The sequence below is a fragment of the Cyanistes caeruleus genome, chromosome 13 (genome assembly GCF_971803275.1).
Source record: "Cyanistes caeruleus chromosome 13, bCyaCae1.hap1.1, whole genome shotgun sequence".
Lineage (NCBI taxonomy): Eukaryota > Metazoa > Chordata > Aves > Passeriformes > Paridae > Cyanistes > Cyanistes caeruleus.
The window spans coordinates 6,228,318-6,252,786 of record NC_141713.1 but is presented as its reverse complement, the minus strand read 5'-3'; the positions used below and the strand labels follow the sequence as shown (position 1 = coordinate 6,252,786).

At 44.9% G+C, this 24,469-nt stretch overlaps 1 protein-coding gene across 2 annotated transcripts in view; it reads left to right on the top strand.

Annotated features, from left to right (window-relative positions):
• The window catches only part of SLCO3A1 (solute carrier organic anion transporter family member 3A1), a 130,914-nt gene that overhangs the window by 21,083 nt on the left and 85,362 nt on the right, over window positions 1-24,469 (top strand). For both annotated transcript variants that reach the window (XM_086848313.1, XM_086848312.1), the window contains one exon: window positions 2,738-3,203. In XM_086848313.1, coding sequence (XP_086704439.1) covers window positions 2,903-3,203 — 301 coding nt within the window. In that variant the 5' untranslated portion in view covers window positions 2,738-2,902. The remainder of the gene's footprint in view (window positions 1-2,737; window positions 3,204-24,469) is intronic.

The following is a 24,469-nucleotide window of genomic DNA, read 5'->3' as shown; positions in this document are numbered from 1 at the left end:
TGGTGTGGGTTTTTGTATCTCAAACCCAGCTGTCCAAAATCTGACCCTTTGGAGATCTGGCACCCACACATTTCTAAACACCATCCTGCTTTGTAGATACTTGTATGTGTGTATGGTAAAAGCCTAAAATTTGGCAGCCAGGTCAAAATGTGGTAGACTTCCAAAGCTAGTTAATACCAGTTGGCCTTGGGAAATCACTTCTGTTGGCTTTCAATCTTCCAGCCTAAATTATTCCATCAGAAATTAATTTTGTTGACTGTACTTGTCTCATTAATAGTTGGCTCTCTACCTCAGTTTACACAGCTGTAATGAGTAATCATGAGCTTCCCATCTAGGTACAGCTCAGAAATGAGCACCACAGACATATTTTTGCATGTTCAGAGCTGTATATTGATCTTGGAGAGATTGCTCAGTCTGTCAGAATTGTTTTTCATGGGACCCCAGCGCCAGCCCCATTAGACCACACCTTGCAACAAAACCACGGATGATAAATCCTTATCCATGGTGGAAGGTTTGGAGCTGTAGATGATCTTTAAGGTCCTTTCCAATCCAAGCCATTCCCTGGTTCTCTCTCCCATGGGTGCCTGGTGAATCTGCCTGTGGCTGTGGGCTGTTGTCTGTATCCCCCCTCCTTGGCGTGCCTTGCTCTGAGAACACCAGCATAATGTTTTCTAGCAGTGCCTGCTCACCTGCTCAGCTCCCAGGGTGTCCCTGCAGAATGTGAGCTCCAGCACAGGCTGCTGGAGCAGGGACAGGCTGTGCTGTGCCCTCACACAGAGGACACCGCTGTCCCTCGTGAGTCACAGAGCTATTTCATCCCAACAGGGACCTGCACCTGGTGCTGCAGGCAAAGTGGTGATCTCCTCTCCCTCTGGCACGCACACCTGGCTCTGGCATGGGAAGAATTACTGCTCTTGCACTGCCTTTATTCATAGGATTTGATTTTTAGGTTTCTTTCTCCTTGCCTTCCTCAGCTCTTTGCTCTGTAGTTGGGGAGGATTACATTGGTGTTGGTATAAAATGCCTGTATGAGAGGAAGGCTGGAGATCTGACTTGGACACTTATCACCGTCAGGTTTGGGAGCTTTTGCTTAGGCAAAGCAGCAGAAGTGTTTCCATTTCCATTTTGTTGTTTCCATTTTCCATGTTGTTGCTGATGGGGCTGTCTTTGTCCAGCTGTGCACTGGTGTGCCCTAGCAGAGGCAAACTGCCCCCAGAGAAGAACTGCTGTCAGAATACTTTAAAGTCGGTCAAGCTGGCTCCTGCTTCGTGAGGTTTATCAGCAAAGATTTTCAGTGCCTCCAGTGGGAGGCTATTTTTATTCTATCCAGGGGCTACCTTCTGCTCGGAGGTCTTTATCACTTTTTTTTTTTTTTTTTTTTTTTTTGGAATAGAGAAACCTGCCTCTTTTAGGACAACCCTAAATACCTTCATATTTTGCAGTCTGAAAAAGTAGATAATATTTTATTCAAGGTAAAAGTTTTTGGCATTTCTGTGACACGTTCAAGATTTCTTTTGTTGCTTTTTTACTGTAGAAGAGGGACACTGCCACAGACATGAGAATACCCTATTTTCTCCCTTGGGTGTGGCTGACAGCAACTGAGGTACTTAATGGTTCATCCTCCGTGCTCTGATCAGTGCTGTGACTGTTGCAGAAAATCCACATTGTGTTTCACTGCACCATGTAATAAAGATTGGAAGAGCTCTCAAGAGATGATCTTGTTCATTTTCCTGCCCCATGGCAAGATCAGTCATACCTGTGTCTTCCCTGACAGATGCTGGTCTGTGCTCTGTTGAAGACCTCTGCAGCTTTTCCAGGCAGCATGTTTCAGTGCCTCACACTCCCTATCAGTAAAATCTGGTTTCTCCCCACCTTGTATCTACACTGAATCATCTCTGCTGCAGTTTAAACTTGTCACTTCTTGTCCCATCCATTTTGAATTCAAAGAACAGGTCATTCCTTTTTGCAGGAGTGTTAAATATTTGAAGACTATTCATGTGCTTCTCTCTTCTTAGTGTTAAATACCCACAATTTGTTAAATCATCCCTTCTTCATGGTGGATTTAAATCTTCTATGTAAACCTTAATTGGCCTGTCTTCTCAAAAATACTCTGTGACAATCCCAGTCATTAACTAATCCACAAACAGTTTAAACCCTTTGATCAGCATTTTTTTTATATACTTGAGTAAAAGCATTCAATGCCAGCTGAACTGCCTGTTTGTGCATCACTGTCTCTCTGAGTGGCTCGATGGCCTTGTGCTGGTCTGCAAGCAAAAAAATCTAATCTGCAGGGTTTTGTGCTGCTCCCTAACTGCAGTTCATTCCAGGGGAAAGGTTGTGTGCCTGGCAGGATGCAAAGCTCAGTGTGGTTTTTGCCTTGGTTCTGTGGGACAGTGCAGCGTGAAGGTTGTGCCTTCAAATAGAAAGGGAGACTGACAAATCATGGAATCATGGGTGTCTGCAGGCATCCAAAATGCACACTGATGGGCACAGGAATTCGGAAGTGACATGTGCTCGGACAGGTGGCAGGCTGTGAAATGTCACTTGGTATTAGGACCTTCTGGGGTGGCTGTATTTGAACAGTCAGGTCATGCTTGGAGGTCAGCTGTGATTTGGATGTCCTTGATGGGTATGGTTTCAGCTCCAAGGAAAAGTCAAGGAAATTTACACTTCAGCAGCACATGTGGGCAGAAGGGAAGGCATGGAATGTAATTTTCTCTGGATTTCTCTGTTGTAGGTGAGTGTTTTAACCACCTTGGAGCGGCGATTCAACCTCCAGAGTGCTGACGTGGGTGTCATTGCCAGCAGCTTCGAGATTGGCAACCTGGCCCTCATCCTCTTCGTGAGCTACTTCGGAGCCCGAGGACACCGGCCACGCTTGATAGGATGTGGAGGGATAGTCATGGCCTTGGGTGCCCTCCTTTCTGCGTTGCCTGAATTTCTGACCCACCAGTACGAATACGAATCGGGAGAAATACGCTGGGGAGCTGAAGGGAGGGATGTGTGTGCTGTCAACGGGTCCACCAGCGACGAGAGACCAGACCCGGACCTTATCTGCAGGAATAGGACTGCTACCAACATGATGTACTTGCTGCTCATCGGGGCACAGGTCCTCCTGGGCATTGGTGCTACCCCTGTCCAGCCCCTGGGAGTTTCCTACATCGATGACCATGTGAGGCGGAAAGATTCCTCCCTGTACATAGGTAAGGCTCTCTGAACTTCTTCTCCCAGAAGCCTTCCCTTGTGGGCTGGCATCTGGCTCTTGTTCCCTGTTTAATGCCAGTGGAAGGGATGCCTCAAGGCCTCTTCTCCATGTGCTGCTGTGCTCGTGGAAGTAACTTGGCATGGGTCTCTACATCAAGCAGCAGGGAAACACAGTAATGTTTGCTTCTGTTGGAGCAGTGGTAAAGGTTGATAGCCATGATGACTGGGCAGAGGCTCATTCTTTCTTTTGTGTTTTCCCAGTTTCATTTAAATTCTTACATTGGTGGCTTATGGCTCAGTTTTAGCTGAAGAATTTTCAGGTGATGTGTGTGATGATGATTGATGTTTTTATTTTGTTTTTTTCCCCCCACATGATACCCTAGTTCTCTTCCTGTTCCAAAGCGTGTGTGTGTGATCGCTGCAGTCTAAGGGGACTGAGAGGACACACGTGTTGTCACTACCACTGTCACATCTTAGCAAGGAAATGCCAGCTACAGAGTAGGTGCTGTGACCCAGGATGCTGTGGCAGGACTCTGGATAATGTGATCCCTGTAACAGAATGGGATGTGGAAGCTGGTGAGGTATATTTTGAGATACAGTGAGCCTGAAGTAGAACTCATGGTTCTGGTGATCATGTTGCAAAATTCTTTCAGATGGTTATGCTGTGGAATTTGCCTTTGAGTCCCCAGTGAAACATCTCAGTTATTGGGGTAAAGTGCTTATGGGTTTCAGCAGTAGTTCCCCCTCCTAGCAGGTTTAAAGAGAATGTTGTTGGTGAAGTTTTCTTTGAAAAAATGTATCAGCTTGGCCCATTCCTCGTTCTGCAGGACTTGCCACTAGGTAAGCTTCTCCAATGGAATGAATCAGTGGAGTGCACGAGATCCTCCTGCACTTGTTATTATAATCCTGGTAACCAGAAGTGTGCACTTGTCCAATCATCCCCATCTTGGTGTGACTTTCAGCTGAATGGGTGATCCTACTCCTGTTTGGGCTTTTTTTTTCCAAAGACATTTCTATTGAGTTTGCAAGCTGAGTGTGGCCATTGACAGCAAAGCTGAGCAGTCCTGCTGATGTTCCAAGTGCTGTTTAATGTCTTGGGATAGTGCAGAAGCCTGGTGGAAAGTCACTACATGGCGTGGCATTCATGGATGTGTTGCTGCTTCACTGTGTATTCAAAACATGTCTCTGCTTTTCTGTAGCTGGCCATAAAATCATAGTATTGCAGCATTTAGCTTTGTCCTTGGGTCATTATTCATCTTCACTTGGTTCTGTAAGTGTTTGTGAGGGATCCACTGGACAAAGAAGGATGATGTATAAAATACAAGATAATGTACAACCCAAAGGTGAATAATGAGACTGAATTCACTGGAGCAACTGTGCCAACACCATAAATGATGAGCTGGAATTAAGAGTGATTCTAAGATTATCTATTATAAATAACTATATAGAGGAGCAGCAACTTCTTTCAGTCTGTTCCGTGGGCATTTCTTAAGCAATGCTTCATGTCTTGAGAACAGGCTGGAGGAGGGTGCAAGAGAGGAGGCTTAGGAAGAGTGATTCTTCTTCCTGAGCTACATTCATCTTGTATGCTAAAATAACGTGTTTCAAGTTGGCAGTTCAACTGTAGCTGGGAAAATACTTCCAGAAAATTATTTCTGCTTACTATATGCTGCTTTTTTATTTTTTCTGCAGAGATAAGGATGTTGTCTAACCACATTTGTTACTACATGTGGAGTTTAAAAACAAACAAAGGAAAAAAACCACACCAAAAAACCCCAAGCATTTTGGGATTGTTTGCTTTCTGGCTTTAGCTATGGAAATCATAACCTGGATTTCTACATCTGAATTGTGGATTACAGAGGAGTGCCTATGTATGCACACTATGTATGCAATGAAGTTTAATTTCTGCCCTGTCCTAGCATATCCATCACAAGTAGGGTTTTAGATATTGGATGATTAATTCATCTGTCAAATTGCAATCAATTTGGCTAGTTGAAAATAAAAGCTACCAGGAAAAAAATCTATTCCATGAATGAATATAAATGGAGAAGAATCAAGTGGAAATGTCATTTTATGTTGGTGGATACTTGAGAGGAGGTCAGATTGCTCAGTTTAAATGTTGTTTGAGAATTATTTGCTCAGATTTGTCTTGAAGTGATTATTTTTGTTGATGTCATCAATGCAGTTTTCAGTGGCCTTAGAAGAAAGCTGGCTGAGCAGCTTACCCACTTCATTCTGCTCTGTTTCGCAGAGGAAATAACTGCAGAGTGGATACTGTCACTGTGCTATATTTATATCAGTTTGCTTTCTCATAATAGCACACTCACTCAGTGGGGGCTGTGTGTGACCAGATGAAATGTTTTTGGGTAAGTTCCCTTAGTTGAAATTAGGGGCAAATCTGACATAGATCGTTCTCTCAGGATAGGAGCTAATTAATAATACTGATAATAGTCTGGCTGAACTTTCTAGAATGTCTGGCTGGCTGCTGCTGAGAAATGATCAGATTGACCAGTTTGTGCTGTCCTTAGTGTATTGCTTTTGTTGATTCCATGTGTGCTGCATTGGGCTGGACTGTAGCTGAGGGTTAGAAGCAGTCTCTCAACCTGACAGCTAAGGACTAGTCATTGTTCACTTCTGCAATAAAAACCCTGGTGTCCCAAGGCAGTGAATTAGATAGAAATAACTGTGTGCACTGAGGAGGGATTTTTTTTTTTTTCCTCCTTCTGAGTTGTATGAAAGTTAAGTGGAGTAATAATATAATATCTAATACAGTCACTTTGCAATGAAATAACCATACAGAACAGCTTCTCTGGTTATTTTTAAAAAAAGTCCAAACCCTGAGAACACCCCCCCAAACCATTTTTTTGTATGTTAATACTCATGTGTGTGCAGAAGAATGCAGATGTGATACCATATGGTGTTTAAAGTGATGCTTTGGCTTTAATCATTAGTGGAACTAATAGCATCTGTGGAGTGTAATATTCTTGTGGCTATGAAGCCCATCAGATTTCTCCTGTGGTTTCTCTGCAGTGACAGGCACACAGGAGGTTGTGGGCAGTGCACCTCTGCTGTGCATCCTTTGAAGTCAGAGGTTGCTCAGGCTTGTGCTCTGCCAGGGAGGTGGGGATTCTTGGAGTTTCTTAATTAGAGGGGCAGGGGTGAGATACTACAGGAATATTTCTCTGCATGGGCTGCTGACTTGCAGCTTCATGTTTCTTGAACTAATGGCAGATATTTTTATTTTTTTTTGGTGCCTGCAATGTGTTGCTACCAAACTCAAAAAGATACTGTTGCTGTAGTAACCAGGCCTAGGAAAGAGGGCTGTGTTTTGGTAACCCAGGGCAAAATGAATCAAAGAGATGAGTGAGTGAAAGTCCACACTGAAGTATGCTCCAAAGGGAACATATTTGTGCTGTAGCAGGGTTAGAAAGATCATGGCACCGTGCCTGCTCTGGTTAATCACAGAGTCATAGAAGAGTTTGGCTTGGAAGGGACCTCAGAGATCATCCACTCCTACCCCCTGCCATGGGTAGGGACACCTTTCACTTGAACAGGTTGCTGGTCAAGTGAAACCTAATGATGGGGGGAAAAAAACTCTCCTCCCTTTCAGCATCTGAGCACCTGCTTGACTCAAAGGTCATAATGCCGGCAGTAGCAGCTAAAAGATGGAAAAAATAAAGGAATTTTCTTAGCTGTTTGAAATTGGGGAAATATTCTGGTTTGGTGCTGGTTTGCTTGCTTCTCTCTGAGTCTGATCTTGTATTTAATATTGGAACTCCCATCTGGAAGTTAAACAAGCAGATTAATTTTACCTGTGTGCTTATTGGCGTCTAGCATAAGTAACCCCTTTGAGTGGAGGAATTCATCATTCCTGCAGACTGTGTGGGGCTTGTTACTGCTCCATCTTCACTAGTGTCAAAGGATTCCTATCATTTGTGGCACTGTTTATTTTAAAGGAGTAAAAGTTGAAGACTACTTACTATACGGTTCTTTCCTCCACCCACTAATGACTCACTTGGCATTTCCTTTTTTAGCTCTTTTTCTGCTCAGTCTTGCTGAGCTCTCTTGAAATCAGTGAGGACTTTGTCATTAGGAGGGAGATCAGAGGCATCATGAGCTGATACAAAGAGGGGAAAAAAGCCTGATCTGACAGTGGTTGTATGGATTTGCTGCCTCTCAGATAAGCAGGAGCTCGCAAGTGTTTTGTGGTCACTGGAGTGCCCGTGCTGCTCCCAGCAGTGTTTTGTGAGTTCCATTAGAGCCAGTGCAGTGATGTGGTTGGTTAATGTTTTTAGCAGTCCTGAGCCACACCTTCTGGCCTTCCTGCTGCATTTAACATTTGCTAGATAAAAGTTCTTGCATTTTGCCTAGGACACAGTTACCTATAGAGCAGAATGAATAGTCTCTGGGAGCCAGTATTTGATCTGGGACAATTAAGGGCTGTATTAAACAGAGGAAGTTGCTATTATTCTGTCTCCTGTTGATGGAGGAAATTGATATTGATGTTGGAAGGAACCCTGCCAGATTGTGAGGCTCATTCAGAAGAATGCTGTGCTGATCTTTAATGCATTTCAGAGTTTCTCTTGGTGTTTGTTGAAGCTGTGTCTGTATTTGGCATTGTGGGCACATACCCCACATGTTCAGGACCCATGACTTGGGGCTCCTCGCTGAATTGCAGTAACGTGAAGAATGGCTGAAAGGAAACCCCAGAAGGGACAAGTCTTGGGTCAGGAAGTATGTGCTGAGGAGTGATGAGTGCTCCTGAGTTATTGGTGTGTATCTGAGCACAGCATCCTCTGGGGCATAGAGCTTCCCTTGGCCTGTTTCATGGCAGGGCAGAGGAACGGAAAAATGGGTAACTCAGCTCTGCAGGATGTGTCTGGTTAGCTGCTTTCTTCTGTCTTATCTATTTGGCCTTTTCTGTATGTATTTTGGTTTTATCATATGGTTGTTCCAGCTCTCACCCTTGGTGTAAGAGGGGAACACAACAGAAGGGTGTGTTCTTACCACATCTGCCCTAACTAACCCTGTAACAGGGACAGGACTCTGCACTGCAGCTGCTGGCTTTGACCTTTGTATTAGTGTGGGGTTAATATGCATCAAATGTGTAGAAGCACTTTTGGTTTTGTGATGACAGAAAGAAACCTCACTCTCGCTTCTGGTGCCTTCTCTCTTGCTTTAAGCACCAGCTCAAGATTTGTTGCAGAGGAAGACAAACATGCCCTAATTGGAATCTTGCTGTCTCCAGGGATAAATTTGTCCATTTGAAAAATCATTTATGGTAGCTTACGTCAGTCAAAATGATAGCAGCCATTGTGCTTTGGAGAAGCAGAAACATTTTCTCGACTGACAAGAATTAAATCTGAGAGTTGGTATCTATGCTGGCGAGTTAATGGCAAGTTATCAGCACAAGCTGCTGAAATTAGAGTTTGAGTCAACATTCTGTATGTTCGAGGTTTGCTGGTTTTGTCTCTACCTGATGAGAAGTCTTTTACACGGAGGATGAATGTATTTTAATCAATCTTATCCTTTCCAAAGCTGTCAAATTTCTTGACATATGTCTGAACCTACATTTCTAAACCACAGGAAGTGGAATGATTATGTGTTTATAGCATACAGGTCGTATCATCAGCATTTTGAGTCAGTCTGTTGATGTGTATTGATTAGAAGGCCTTTAGGACCCGCCTGAGAGGTCTGTACAGCTCTGCCCATCCTGGCTGCTTATCCTTTCACTCCTCACAGCATCTCCCACATGGCCACTCTCCTTCCTTTTGTGCTCATTTGTGGTCTGAAGCAACATGGGTACTTTATTCACATTAGCCCTTCTTGCTGGAACATGCTTCTTTGAGCTCACCACCCAAGGCTCTGCCAGCCTCGTGCATTCCTTACCCTTTTTCCTTTTAAAGCCAGTTTTATGAGGTCCTTTGTAGTGGATTGTAGCTGACTCCTCTCTGTTGTATTTACTCTGTGCCCACTCCATACCCATCAGCTGCCTGGTGAGTTTGTCCACCCCCACGTGGGCACAGAAGCGAGAATTGCTTTTCTCCTCTCTGGTATAGGCAGTTTTATAGGTGTGTAATATTTTTAGCCTGAAGACGGAATTCTGTAATGCTTTTGTTCAGTAAATGCATCCTCCTACGGGTGATTTGGAGAGCCCTTCCTTTCTGTCACAGTCTCCCATGGGCTGAGAAAGGCACACTATTAGCGCTGAGCTCCGAGGAGTGCTGCTGCCAGCGCCAGGGCTGTGATGCCTGTTCATTACTGAAAGGTGTCTCTGCATCAGATTCCCTGGCTTGTCTTCCCCCTGGACTGACTGTGATCAGATTAAATTACATGGCTTCATGTGGATATCCTGGTATTAACCCACTGATCCATCGATAACCTGCAGCCTTTTATAATTACGCCCTTTTGGGGAGAGATGGGTGTTCTCATTTGCTGCGTGTCAGCGGGGCTGGCTCGGTTACACGTGTCCCCTTTTGCAGTGCTGGTGGTAATACCCTGGAAAATTAAATGGAAACACAAACAAGTGTGTAGGGTATATTAGAGCAGTAACAATAATCAATTAATGGGAATAACCTTTCCCACTGCAGGCAGCGAGGCTGTTGCAAAAAGCAGTAGCTGAATGGATGTATTTATTCAATTAAATGAATATATGCACGAACTCGTAACTGCTGTGGGCTCCATTATTTTACAGCAGTTGTTTCAGTTACCTTAACCTTCTGCTAATAGCTTTTTTTTTGCTGTTGTTACGAGCTGAGTAAATAAAGCTTGGGCCCAACCAAATGACTTTGTGTGAAAGCATATTGAGGGTGGGAGCTGTTTCCATGTTACTCTGTGCTCTCTGTGTACTCTGCAGCTGATTTTTGCCTTAATTGGGATTTGCTGACTCTGATGTCTTGTAAAAATCACTCTATTTGTTGAGTGTGTTGGGTTTTTTCTGTGGTGTACTTTAAATATTCATCAGCTGGGAGAGTCTAGTGAAGTTCATCATTCCTGGGGCAGCCTCTCTAGTGCAGTGCCCTTGTCATTTAACTGGCACATATGCAGAGCCCTGAGGTTCATAAAATTAATTAAATAGATTGGAAGGTGGTGAGCTGCCCATGTCAAAAGCTGAAGGCTGCATTGTGCCTCCTTGGTGGCAGGAGCAGGAGTGGTCTGTGCCAACCTTGGCCCTTCCCCTGGGAACTTGACCGAGACTCCCCAACTTGTTGCACAGAAGGAATGTCCAGATGTTTTGGTCACAGTTTACAGGCTGGCACTGAGGACAGCTGGGGCTCTGTTTCCTATAGTGGGACAAAGCACAGAATTTTCCCCTTTGCTGGCACAATTCAGGGCACTGGCTGGGTGATACTCGCTTATCTGCAGGACAAGGTGCTTGTCTGAGTGTATAGGAGAATGCAGAGATCTTTCACACAAGTTCCTGCTTTCCCTCCTTCACAGCTGCCTTTCCTGTGCCTGGGTGAAGCGCACAAACCGAGTTTTCTTGCACTTTGGAGAAGTTGCTGCAGGTCTGAGCTGAGTTCTGGGCAAGCTGACACTTACACCCTTTGGGTGCCAAATGAGTGCTATTTGAGTAACCTCCTAAAAGTGTTTGCTTTTGCAAAGTCTCAAGCAGTGCCATGGCACAAATGTGCAGCTCTGTTGACCCACAGGGCCTGGCAGCACTCAGCTGCCAAAGCTGTTAAAATGTGGTTTTATCCTGGCTTTGCTGGGCATTGGTGACTGTGCAGGGCACTCCACCACCCCACTGTCAATGCTACATATGCCACTGTTTTGTGACCCTCTTCATAATATATTTCTTCTGGATATCTAGTCAGAATTGACCCTGTAGTAGTTTAGAACCTTTATCCCTGTCCTGTTGTGACAGGCCCTGTGAGGGTGTGAGATGGCCCAGCGGTGTGGCACTTGGGGCAGAGCTGCTGTGGGGTGCAGCCTCACTAACTACAAATATCTGATTACCCCTCATGCACCAGCCTGGAGGAAAAAGTGTGGCCACAAGTGATGGGTACCTGGTAAAAAAAAATAAAGCTCCTCGGCATCATTTGTGGTCATCTTGGCAGCCAGTGAATCTGATGCAGAGAAGAATCTCTGAAGAAGAATCTGATGCAGAAGCTCTACCTTGTTTGAATGTTGAAAGTTTATAACTTTATGGATTCATTTGTTCCACATAAATTATAAGTTTGCATAAATCTGAGGTTATTAAGCTCTGCACTTCCTCCTTGGCTTTGGACAAATTCTGACTTTGCTTTCTCAAAATTTGGTTGTTTGGTGCAAAGTTGATGTCTGGTCACAGTGTCAAAATGGCTTCTTCAAACTTTGCTCTTTTGAAAGGACTCCGTTTTCTATCAGATTTCTTTTTGCCAGGGTATGGCCTTTCCATTAACTGTGCTGCTAATGAGGTATTTGGCTTTTCCTAAGAGGGAGGCCCGCTCCCACTAAGCCCCCTTTTGATTTCAGTAATAAGGATTTTGTATGGAGGACACTATCCAAATTTGGTCCTTTATTAACCAGTTAAAATGTGAGGTTTAATTTCTTGGATAGAAGTTAGCAACATGTGACTTTGCTCTTGGACTTAATACTCAGAGCTCTTCAGAGCTCTTGAGTGCAGCCAAACAAAGCTGTGTCTGTGGCAAGGAGGAGGATCTGGCTAAAGGCAGCAGATGAAAGCAATAGTGAGCATTCAAGTGCTCAAACTGGTAGAAGGGCAAGATGCTCTGTGCACCAGTTCTTCCCTCTCTGTGTCCCTCTGTGTACCTCACTTTTTCCCTGTGGTACTCTGTAGGTTCCTGCCCTCAGTGTTAGACAAACCAGTCCCACTGTTTCTACAAGACAGTGAGACTGCTTGAGTTTGAAAGAAATAATATTAGGGGGGAGAAAAAGACAACTGGGATAAGTTTTCTTTTAGTAATTGCTGCAGAGACCAATTACGCATGTGATGAAAAACCACCTCTAGCTTGTTAGCCATCAGCTACAACATATGAATGTCCTAATTCAATCAGACTGATCATCAGAAGAATAAGACTTGTTAGAAAGAGCTTTTCCTCAGCAGACAGTTTTAAACTGTGTGCTGGGGTTAGAGTCTGAAGGGGTGGTAGCATGCAAGAAGTGAGCTACAATGTCCCCTGGCTTCTGAGCTTTTTTGAGCACTGATTCATGCTTTACTGGCCAGGGCTGCCAGTTCCCTCTGAGCTTTCTGTTCATTCTGGGCACTTGTTGGTTTTGTGGTGTAGAGATGTTTGTGTGTTTTCAGTATTTCCCTCCTCATTTTATATAAAAACTCACACTCCTGGAATGCAGGTGTACAGATGTTTTACTGCACTTGTGTTTTATCTCCATGCACATCTTCATGTTCTCTTTAAATGTGCTGCTGTGGTACTGGTGGGAGACAAGCACATTGTGTTGTAAACCACAGGAAACAGCATTGCAGGAAACAAAATTATTCACAGTGGTTCTGGGTAAGAATTCTGTGAAGAGTTTCCCACGATTGCCAGAGGGTAACAGGCTTGTAGGGAGAGATAACACCTATTTAATACACACATGTTCATGCTTGGTGGATCTTGTTCTGACCAGTGTAACTAATCATCCGCAAGAATATTTACATTCTGTTTCTTAGTTGTCACCTGATCTGCTAAAATAACATCTTGTCCCTTCAAACCGCGCTTTACTTCATGTGTTGGTGAGACTTCCCTATCAAATGGAAACACTCTCTTCTGTAATTGCATGCCCCACCTCATTAGGAGCTTAAAGTCCTGGAGGTACTTGATTTATAAGTAGGAGCAAAACTTAAATTAAGCTTAGGTTAAGCAAATACTCCTACTCAGCAATGTCTCAAGGGCTATAAAACAAGTTAGTAAGAGGGTGAGAATAGACCCCAGGAATTCTGACTCCAGTGCTCTGCAATTGCTCTGAGAACTAAAGCATTTCACTACATTCCTGCAAAGCAATGTATCTTCCATGGGTGCAAACATTCCTTTCTTTTCAGTGTCAGAGGGGTTACAGATCCTGGCTTTTTATCTGCCAGCCTTAGCCTGCTCCACCTCTGCAAACTATGTTTAACTTGCCTCCAAGAGCTGGATGATTAAATTGAGACCAACGCTGTCTTTGCATAGTGGAGAAAGACTATTTGCAAAAGCATGTAGTGACAGGACAAGGGTGAATGGCTTCAAACTGAGAGTAGGTTTAGATTAGATATTAGGGAAAAAACTTGACTGTGAGGATGGTGAGACACTGGAACGGGTTGCACAGAGAGCTGGTGAGTGCCCAGTCCCTGGAAGTCTTCAGGGCCCGGATGAAGAGACTGGTTCTAGTGGAAGGTGTCCTGCCCATGGCAGTGGTGTTGGAATTTAAGGTCTCTTCCAGCACAAACCATCCTGTGATAGCAGCTGGTGAGCTGCAAGAAGCATTTTGAGGACAATCAGACACCTCAGTCTCCTGTAGCTGGTTCCCAGGAGCCAGCAGCACAGGGATGCACATCCCAGACTTGTCCAGTCACTTCTTGAAGCTCACTTACAGCCTGCACAACAAAAATGGTAGCAAATTCCACAGTGCCCTGTGGCTTTTCTCATCTCCAAGTTAGGTCGTGCATTTTTCTTCCCAAGATTGGATGTTTAGGATTTTGGCTTTAAGGTTGTAAAGGTGGTGAAGTGGGCACAAAACTTTTGGAGTAAAGATACCTCAGAAGTGGCATCTGCCTATCAAAACCTGCTGAATTGGCATTCCTGCCATCACCCTGGTCTTGCAACATCCCACCACAGATAGGAGTGCACATGGAATTCCTTGGACTGGTGGGAAAGTGCTCTGGGGCAGGGGAGATAAGGCACAGGCTGTCATGGCTGGCAAAAATCAGCATAGGCAAGCCCATTAGGTGAAAAATACAGTCTTAAATGGGTTTTGCCAGAAGACCTGTTGAAGTGAAAATTTCAGATAAAGAAGTGAAAATGCAGCTGTGCTGCTCTCCAGCATTGCTGGGTAAAATACTCCCATGTATGGCTCCCTGAGTTCATCTCACATTCTGCACCCCCCCAAAACTCGGGTAATGTGGAGATGAGAGCAGCTGAGTGAAGCTTTCTGCATAAATTAGTCTCGCTGTCCTGTGATATTCCAAGTCTGAGTAAACAGATGAGACTTACTCAGTTCCTTAAAATCAGCAAGTTCGGATTTTATTAGCCCTAGAGGGGCAGTAAATTCTAGAGCTGAGCCAGAGGAGCAGAGGAAGGAGTAGGCAAGTAGGAGTTGTAGGGCTGGCTAAGGATATGCTCGAGAAAGTCCTTGCTGCTTACTGCAGTCCAGGAAGGCAATTGGAAATTGAATCTACAGTGCACTGGGGAGCTGTTGGAGGTGGCTTAGGATGGGGTAAGGATTTGGGAAATCTACTTGAGCGAAGGCTGCGTTCAGCAGAGGCAAGAATCAGGATGGTGGTGAAAGGGAGGTGGAGTGTAGATGTGAGCAGCAGCATATTGAACCTGGTGGGGAAGGGGGCAGGTATTGAAGTAACCAGAGTTAAGACAGGAGCTCAGCCAGTGCAGGAGGAACATGGTATGGGCCATCACCCTTAAGTCTACAGAAACCTGGATCCTCACATCCAAAGACTCCATTTTTTGTTAAAATTCAGGCTCCTAAAATAATCGACACCCACCTGGGAATCAGGTGTCTAAGTGGAATCTGTGCTGAATGCTGCCTTTCTGGGTCACAACTGCTGCACGATGCAGGGGGGTATTGGTGTGTGCCTCCTCCTGGACCACAGGGTGCTCACGGCCTCTGTTCCCTCGCAAAGGGAGCTTGTTTTGTGAATAAACAGCATGTTTGGATGGTGAGTGTGGGTGGTGTCAGGAGCGGAAGAGAGTGTGCCAGAAGCCTTGTTCCCAGAGAGAGATCCAGTGTTTACTGGAGATGCTAATTGCTGCCTCCAACCCATCATTATTTGTCTTCTTCCAGCAGCACACCGATCAAAGGTGCTGATAATGCTTTGCCTGGGTAAAAGGGTTATGAGAAGAAAAAGAGAAGCTCTTGCATTTCAGGAGTACTGCTGGCTGCTGCTTTACTTTTTTGGCTAGCTACTTTTTTCTTTTTTGGGTTTTTTTTTTTTTGGGAGGGATTCACTGAAGGTTGCAAAGGAAGGAAATGCTTTTGGTTTTTTGGTTTTGTTTTTTAATGCCCCATATGGCCGTTTTATTAACTGGAAAACCTCCAGCTGAGAATTGGATGATGTTACAGAGCTACAGAGCAAAACTCATTCCCAGCCTTGTGGCAGAGAGTATTTGTGCCTTTGAATGTGAGCCATGCCTCTCCCAGCTAGGGTTAGGGTGAAAAATAAAAGCTGCATTTGCCCTGTTTTGCTGACCCAAGGAAAATATTGATGTTTTTCATGCTGGGGATGTTGAGCTTTTCAAACTAAACACAAACCTTGAACAAGTGAGTTGTCAGCAGATCATCAAGGAGCACTTTGAGTTGAGGTTGTGGGAGTGACAGGTACAGCAAACCTGTAAGTCTGGGGGTTTTATGATTGTAGTGAGTTTATCCGCCACAAAGTTAGTAGTAGAATAGGCACATTTTGACATTATATGCTTGTATGAGTGGGTTTTTCTACTATAATATGAAAGAAACATTGCAAACCAGACTCGTGTAACAGTGATCTGCACTTTGTTATTCAGGCACTTCCCAAGGACTGGCTTTTTGATTCCTGCCTGAGCAGCATTTCTACGGATTTCTGTCCTGTCTCCCCTGCTGAGATGGAATAATTACTTGCTGTCTATAGCATCTCAGTTGGCAAATGAGACTGAGAATTTAGAAATAGCATGTAGACATGTTTATCATCTTCTGTGAGTGTGTATATTGTAGTTGCTCCCTCAGTTTTCTGTCCAGGAGACTTGGAAACAGAGCATTTCTCCAGACCTGCATTTTCACTTGTCATTTTCTGTTCTGCAAAGTGGGAAACAGGAGGGTTGGGACCTCAGCCTTTGCTCTGAGAGTGTCTTGATTTTTCCACAATATCCTGCAGACTTTCTGTGTCAGAGGAGTGCAGGAGATAGGAATGGAATTAGTTTAAGTGGATCTCTTTAGTTTTAAGGATTTGCTTCCCTGTCAGCTGCAAGTGTAGAAATGAGTTTTGATGTTTGGAAGCAGACCTTTCCCACTTCACATCCCAGAAGTTGTGCCTCTGTTTCTGCTCCTCACAGCTTCCAGAGCTGTATCCAGCACAGCAGAATCCACGCTCACACTGTCACGAGTTAAAGTTCAGCAGATGATTCATTGATTTTGCTGCCAGCTTCCCTCTGGAGCTGTGCTAGGTAGCATGCAAGTGCTGCCTGCTTGCCAAAGGTGATTTTCAGGACTGAATGGGCTGGAGAAGGTTCCTCAGTGGGTAGGCAGTGCTCCCCATGCCTGTGAGCAGTGATTTGGGGCTTTTGCTGCTTTTCCCTGGAGATGCCTCTGGATGGGAGACAGCCTGCCAGAGACAGGGCGAGTAAACAAGCTGTGCTCCGGTTACAGCAGGTGGATAGTGTGTCAGCAGGGTCCTCACAGCAGTGGCCACAGTCTGCTGCCAGCTGGGCCACAAGCTGAGGTAACCTTTTGCTGCAGGAGCAGAGTCAGGGCAGTGTCACAGCACATGCCACCGTCAGTGCCTTTGGGGACAGTGACTGTGCTTGGTGGCATCTCTGGGGCTAGGCTGGTGTGCTGCTGCCATGGGGAGCTGGCACAGAGCAGGCACAGGCTCAGTTCTGCACCTTCTGCTCCTTGTCCTGTGGCCTTCTGTGGGAAGGCAGTGGCAGAGAAGCAGGAGGTCCAGTATTGACCACTGAGGCTTACTGCCTCCAGCCCAGGTTGTGGGCATCCTGGTCACTACCTGTGTGCTCAGCACAAAGTGGCTCTGGTTGTCTGAAGGGACTTTTCTGCTGGTCACAGATGTGATCTGGCAGAGGCTGTGTGTTGCAGCTCCGCTGATGCCCCAGGCTGTGTTGCTGCATGGGAATCAGTATCCCTTTTTCAGCCAGTTGTGTTCATAACCACTGTGTTACAGCTGAAGGAAGAGGAGATTTGGAGGTGACACTTCAGTTGTGGATGTTTAGCAGACTCCTCTGTGCAGCAGGAGGATGAGGCACCTCCTGTACAGAGATTCCCCTCTCTGGGAGAGGGAGCTCAGGTCTAACCTGGAGTGACTGCATGGAGGGTCCATGTACTTTCCTCCCCTATCAGGTGCATAGGAAGCAGCTGCTTGTTAAGGTTTGGCACCAGGTTTGTTCCTGGTGTCTCATTCTGCTCTTCCATAATGAGGCTTTTGGGGTTTAATCACAGGTACTGCCTAACTACAAGTCCCCAGTGCCCTTAGGTTCACAGTAGTCGGGGAAGACCGGCTGCTCTGGGGCTGAGCTTGCTGCCTTGGGCCTCATCTCTGGAGATGCTGCTCTCCAGGAACTGCTCCTGCGTCTAGAGATGCCATCATCTGCCCAAGTCACTGGCTTTGATCTTGAATGTAGGTGGTTAGAGTATACTCCTTCCACACACACTTCAAACACAGATTGTGCGGGATTACCGCTGGATAACAGCCAAATCCCAGGCAGTAGAGACTGTTTAATCACACTCCTCTGTTTCCACTGGATTAACATAATTAATGTAAGCCCTTTTGGATGGGCGACCTGTTATTTGTCTGGTGCAGTTCTTCATTTATGCAATGCTGTTCACATAGCCAGGATGCTCTAGAAATGGTGATGAAGGTCTAATTCCGCTTGCATACAACTGATAACCAAGTAAATCTCCTCTGACAGACGACAAGTTTACTATCCCTTCAGGGGAAGTTGTAGACTACTTAAAAAAAAAAATCAGAATGCCTAAGTTATATTGGAATGATAATTTTCCAAGTTTCTTCAAGGGAAATTAAAATGCTCTTTCTTATTTTTAGTGTAATTTCTCTAGGGGGGAGAGAAAAAATAATTAATAAGCCGAGGGTTCATTAGTGCCTTCTGGTCCTGACCAATTTCAAGGGTGACACAGAGCTTAATGTGCAGTGGAGATGATAGTGATTGTGTCCTTGCACATCCAGCCTGAGCACATGGTGCAGGAGCTGTGTCTTTATCTTCAGCCCTCTCTGGTATCCGGAACCATGGCAAGAAGGCAAAAATTATTTCTCAAACATATGACATCCATCCCATGGGTCCAAAATCCTGTTGGCCGAGTTCCTCCCTCCTGTTTATCTAGGCTTCTCATGCAGCTGGACATGAGCTAAACCTTATCAGGATGCGCTGGCTCCCCTTTATTTCCACCGTTTTAGGGTTTTCTAGCACCAAATTGGAAGGAGTTTATTTAAGAAAGCAAGAAAACCCAATAAAAGAAGCCTTGCAAAAAATTAGTCTAACTAGTCAAATATTTAACTTGAATATTAATTTCTGAATAGAGGAATGCCTTTAGTAGACTTTTTGTGTGGCAGGAGTAATTGTAACATCCTGAGTTTTTTTTTTTAAATGAAAGTCAACTTCTGCTTTCATTATCAAGTTTTAACTGTAACCTTTTATATTCAGAAAAATTACAGATATAATAATTTCATAAGGAGGAAAATCAAGTCTCATCAGTTCTGGTGGATTGTTTTCTAGATCTTGGCTGTACCCATCTGTGCAGAAGGCAGAGGCTTTCTGGAGCGTTCCCTGAAAAACAAACACTTGTGTCCAAGCTTGAAAATTAGTATGAAAGTGACATTTAATATTTGGCCATGAGCTACAAAGCCTGTTATTTTCAGTGAGGCTAAAAGGAACCTCAGTTGGGCAGCTCTGGCCCGCAGGGTCCCGGCGTGCCCAGGTCCCAAAGCCGCGGGCAGCGGTCTCGGCGGCCGTGGGAACTGGCAGCATTCCTGCTGGGAGCTCTGCGTGTCCTGGGCTGCCCTTCTCCCGTCCTGCTTCTTCCATGTGCCCTTCCAGAAGCAAGAAGCCCTTCCCAGGGAGTGCAAACACGAGCTGATCACTTAACAGGCGATCCGTGGTTGTGTGTTGCCTCTGATTTGTATTCAGCACTAGTGGAATGCACTCATCACCCAGTCTGTGCTCACAAGCCTTTTTATAACTAATGTTCAGGCATTTTCCTATAATTTTTCTCCCCATGGTGTAAGGAATTTGGGATCCTGTGCAAGTCCCAAATGCTCTCTGAGGGAGCACAGACTGGGGGAGCAGACGGCAGGAGCATCAGTACACCTGGACCAAAACCTCTGTGTGTGTGTGGAGGATCGAGTGTCTTCATTTTTCAGCTGCAGGAAGCCCACTCTTTCAAGGTTCATGTGGAGCATCATTTGCAACAGAATAAATATCTTGGCATGTCACGTTTTACATAGCAGAAATGCTTCTGACTTTCCAGCCCTTGGTATCTGTAACTCGCTTGAAGGAATTGCTGACGTCTGCCCAAATGCCAATATCTTCTCAGCCGTATGAACCTTAATATCACGGCTTAGGCTTTAGTCTTTGAGCTGTGCAGCACAGCTAAAGTCAAACTGTGTTCCCAGCACTGAGGGGAGATCCTGACTTTTAACCCACTGGCTTTTTTATTTATCTTCCTTCTGTGCTTGCTGTTGAATTGCAAAATCAATTTAATTCCAGAGTTTCTAAATGGCATATGGTTTCTACCCCACAATGGCAGAGCTCCTTTGGGCTGTTTGCACCATCTGATGCTGGTGGCCTAAACAGGGGCAGGTCAGCACAGCACGAAGCAGGGCACTGGTGCTGTATTTCCTTGTACCCCTTCTTTATTCATAGCAAACAGGGGAGGTCCAAGCAGTGCTTCATCTCCACCTTCCTCTTAAATCTTTACATTGCCTTGGCTCAGGCTTCTTTCCTTTGCAGCTCCCTGCTGCCAGACTCTCTCCTTTTTCACCCCAAGTGTGTTTGGTGTTCAGCCTCATAGGCTTGGTGGCTTTGTCTTTGCCTTCCTGGGGAGGTGCTCCTGAGTAAGGGTCTGGCTCCGTGTTTTTCTGGCTGGGGGTGACTAATGGGGGATGTCACATCCCAGCAGAACTGCTGCTGGCACCATGTCTTATTCAGTCAAAACCACCCAGATTCAGAAGATGAGTTGTTTAAAGGATTAAAGCTGGTATGGATTGGTTTTGCAGAGGGCTCACACAGGCTCTGAATGCTGTAGCCATTGCAATGAGACCTGTATTGGGGGGATGTGATGGTCAGCCCTTTTTTCTTCTTTTCTTGCATATGGTCATCAGAACTGCAGCTTTTAGGACCCAGCCCTTGAGATTGGGCATATAATGGGAAATGGCAACTTTACTTAGTGAGAGCAGAGGGAACCTGATACCAATCACTGCAATTTATTCTTATTTTCCCCTCTTTTAAGTGGACAGTTTATTTCTTGTGTTGTATTTGTAATGACCAAAGTACTTTTTAACCTAGTAATTAACTTCATTAAGCTCCTAAGCATTTTTAAGACTTCCTCAAGTCTTCTGCCAACACTCTCACATGTTGTGAATGGCTCTCACAGAAGGGTCCTGGCTGTGACTTACAAATAATCAGTTTGGGATTTGGGGCTGACCAGTGTGGACCAGTTTAGCCCAGAGTCCTTTGCATGCCCTGGAGGAGAGGGCAGAAGTGGTCTGTGGGGTTTGGTGCTGGTGCCTGAGGTGTAATTCCCCTCGAGTCATGCAAGGAATTGTTACTGCTGTTCCTTCCCATCCCACGCACTTTGTTCAGTGTCAAAAGTAAGATCTTGGAAAATGAAATTAATTTCATCTTGGTGCAGCTATTAATGTTACACACTGCGGGAAAGCTCTGTAAAGAGGCCGTTGACCTTCATCCATGTGGAATAAGTGCTGAATAATGGAGAGCTTTCATATTTCCACAGAAAGAAAATAGCTTTTTAAGTCAACTGGAGATGTTACAGACATGGAGGGGAAGAAGAAAAAGCCAAACTGCATTAGGAAACAGTGGGCAGAGTGTGCATGAGGACAGAGCAGCAGCTCCCTGTCTGACAGGTGCTGCTGTTTGCAGAGGCCTCTTGTGAGCATTGAAACTGCACTGATCTGTCTCACCTGCTGCTCCCATGGTACCTGCAGACTTTCATAAATCAGTGTGTTCAGCTTTTCCTCCTCCCCAGCCCAGAGACCTGCTTGGTGTCTGTTCTGCCCCAGGTTTTTCTCTCTTTCCTTGAGCTATTTCACATTTCATGCTTCTCTGATGTCCTCTGGTAACCTGTGGTGTGCTTCAGCCATTTATTTAAGGAAAGAAATGCATCCTGCACAATTTGTAGATAGCCTGTTTTGTCTCCCCACCTGTTCTTGCTTTGAGAAAACATCATGTTCTAGGAGCAAAATTCTTGTTCCCTGATGGTCTCTTAGTGAAGCTGTTTAGAAAGGCCACTCAGGAGAAGGATCCTTCTCCTTCACCCCTCTGTTTTGTGGGTTTGCCTGAGCTTCACCATGCTGCTGATGAATGGGGTGCTCAAAGCTTGAGCTGCTTGCAAAGAGTTTTCCAGATTCAATCCCTGCCTAATGCATCATCAGCTAAATAGCTGGAAATATCCATTTATGCCTCTGTGTCACTCCGTGAGGTAGGAGCCTGTGAGAACTTAAGATGTGAGATGGAAGTGGTAGTTTGGAAGTGACTACACAGAAGAACTAAAATCCACCAAGAAAGTATGGAAGTTAAGAATCCCACCCATCCCTTTGAAGCCATGTTACTGAATATGAGAGAAGATGAATTTTGGGATTATTATATTTAAACTTTGTGACATGATTTGGTCCTTAGGCACTTCCCTGCATATTGTAGTTGCCTTTCTTTTTTTTAGCTGCATCTTGGATGGTGGTACTTGCCTTTAATCTAGGAAAAAAATATGAAGGCCAGCAAACAAAATGCAGTTGTGGTTTTTTTTCTTTCTGTGTGGCTTTTTGTAGTATTCTCATTCTTCTGGCAGTGTGACAAGAGAACAAACAGTTTCCTTAGCGCACAGTTGTGCTGAAGGAGGTCTGAGAGAATGTAACAGGCTTCCTTGAAAATGCTGAGTGAAGGTACAAAGAGAGGTTCTCATCACATGAGAAGAGAAGCTGATGTTTGGGCCTCGGACAGAAGAAGCTGAATTAAAATTTTGGCTTCCTGACAAAGCAGCAACAGCTACTGTGTCTTTGCAATACTTAAGGACTGAGCAGCCACGTCCCAGTGCTTCAGAGAGCCACTTGTCTGTGTTGTCTTGCCTGGCAGAGGGATCTGCTGTTCCCATGGGACTGGGGGGACATGTGGAGTGGAGCAGGGGTGTTAGAGGTTAGGTCCTGGATGGACAGACAAATTCTGCACCACTAGCAAGGTAACCAGGAGCCGTTCCTGTGACTCTGCTTGTTTGCAGCAGCAGCAAAGCTGGGTTTGGCTCTCTTCCCACAAGTCACTGAACTTCATTTTGCATCTGTTTCCACAATGTGCAGAAAGGAAAGGCAATAAATATTTATTACTCTGTAGCCTGGATCCAGGTTTTATTCCTCTTACTGCTCTTCCCCTGCCCCTGTGACAGTTTATCTTGTGGCTTTGGAGTGGCCCCAGCATGGGGAAAATTGCAGAAGGGTTTACAGGAGGTGTTGAAGGGGGCCACTGCCACCCCTAGAAACATTGCTCAATAAACCTTTCTGATGTTTGTCTCCTGGAAGAGAGGCAATTATTTGCCTCTGCCTTTCAGCTTTGCTGGTAATTACAAGCTCTCCTCCAGCGTGTCAGATGCTAATCTGCCATTTATCATTGCACAGCTCTGCAAAGCACCTGGAAGGGGTTTCTAAGGTGGGAGCACTGCACGTCCAGCTGTGGCCCTGCACCCTCTGCAATGAGTCAGCCTGATCACACTCCTGGAAACCCTCTCTTGAAAGAGTTTAAGGAGGGGGAAGAAAAACTTAATCTTTCATGACTTAGATAATGAGTCATTCTTATGAAATTCATGGTGCATCAGTAGCATCAGCGTTCTCAGGAGAGAAAACCAAGAGAAGTGGGACTTTTTAAGCGGTATTGACCTTCTGTCTTTGTTTTTTTTTTTTTAGGAATTAAACCACAGTTTCTTTACATCACATGAAAAATTAGAAAATTAAATTGATTGCAATGAAAAGGAAAATAGAGAGTGCCATATAGCTACCTACTCTTCATCTGTGTATGCCAGTGGGATTTATTATTTTGGGTCCAGACCGCTGCTCTTGGTTTGAAGGTTTACACTTTCTAAGTTTAAAGAGGAAGGGCAGTATCTTTTGCTGAGTCCACAGAAGCTGCTGCACACCAGTGTTTTGTGGAAAAGCAGTCATAGATTCTTGGCTTATCTTGGTTTTTTTCCCTCTAGACAGCATCAACAGCTAGGAAGTAATTAAATGGTGATTTTATTCCTTTAAATTGAGGGGAGTTTATGTCCACCTTTCTCTGGTGCTTCTGAACTGCTCTTCCTGTCACAAATACATTTGTGCCAGTGGTGGTGGCAATAGTTCAGAGATTCCTGTGCTGCATTAAACTTGGGGACAGCTGTGGCCAGAGTCCCTCTTGTCCTGAGCCCTGTCTCACAAAGTAACCAGCAACAAATGTTCAAGTGTGGAATAATGCAAGGATTATCCTCTCCTGGGTATTTGAAACCAGTTGTGGCTGTTCAGTGGTTTGGTTTTGGAGGCTCCATCTGGACCATTGCCATATTAAGTGAGTCTATACTTTCCAAATTCATCTAACCTGACTTTAGGCTGATTTGTATTTCAGGCCTTGCAATATCTTGCAGCAGCAAGTTCCACAAACTAAATTCTTCTTTTAGATGTCTTTTACAGCTTTTGCCTGGGTACCCACAAGCCCTGACAGAACAGTAATATTTTGTTCATCTCTTCCACACAATTCAGTCATCTCTTGTCTTCATCTTAAGTTTCCAAAGCAGCGGTTCTCTCCTTCCATATTTCCATTCCATAGTTCTAGTTTCCTTGTCTTGTCTGTCTTTTCTAGTCCTGTTGTTTTCTGTTGTTTCCAAAGCTGGATGGCCAGATGTTCACATCTGATATGATGCAGGTTTGCTCTGGAGTTGGACAGTGACATCACGATGCTTTCTTCCCTTCTTAATTCCCCCCCTCGTCCCTCAAGTTTTGCAGAACACATTCTGAGAGGTTCTGTGGTATCAGGAGGGATTTGTTTGTTTGTTTTTCTTATGACAGTGTAATTTACAGCCTGAGCATTGTCTAGCACTGAGACATTCTGGCACATCTTCTCAGCCCCTCGGTTGTGTCATTGGGTGGAGTTGGCTGACAGGATTCCAGGGATGTTGTCCTTTCTTGTTGGACCCAAGGCCTTCTAAAACA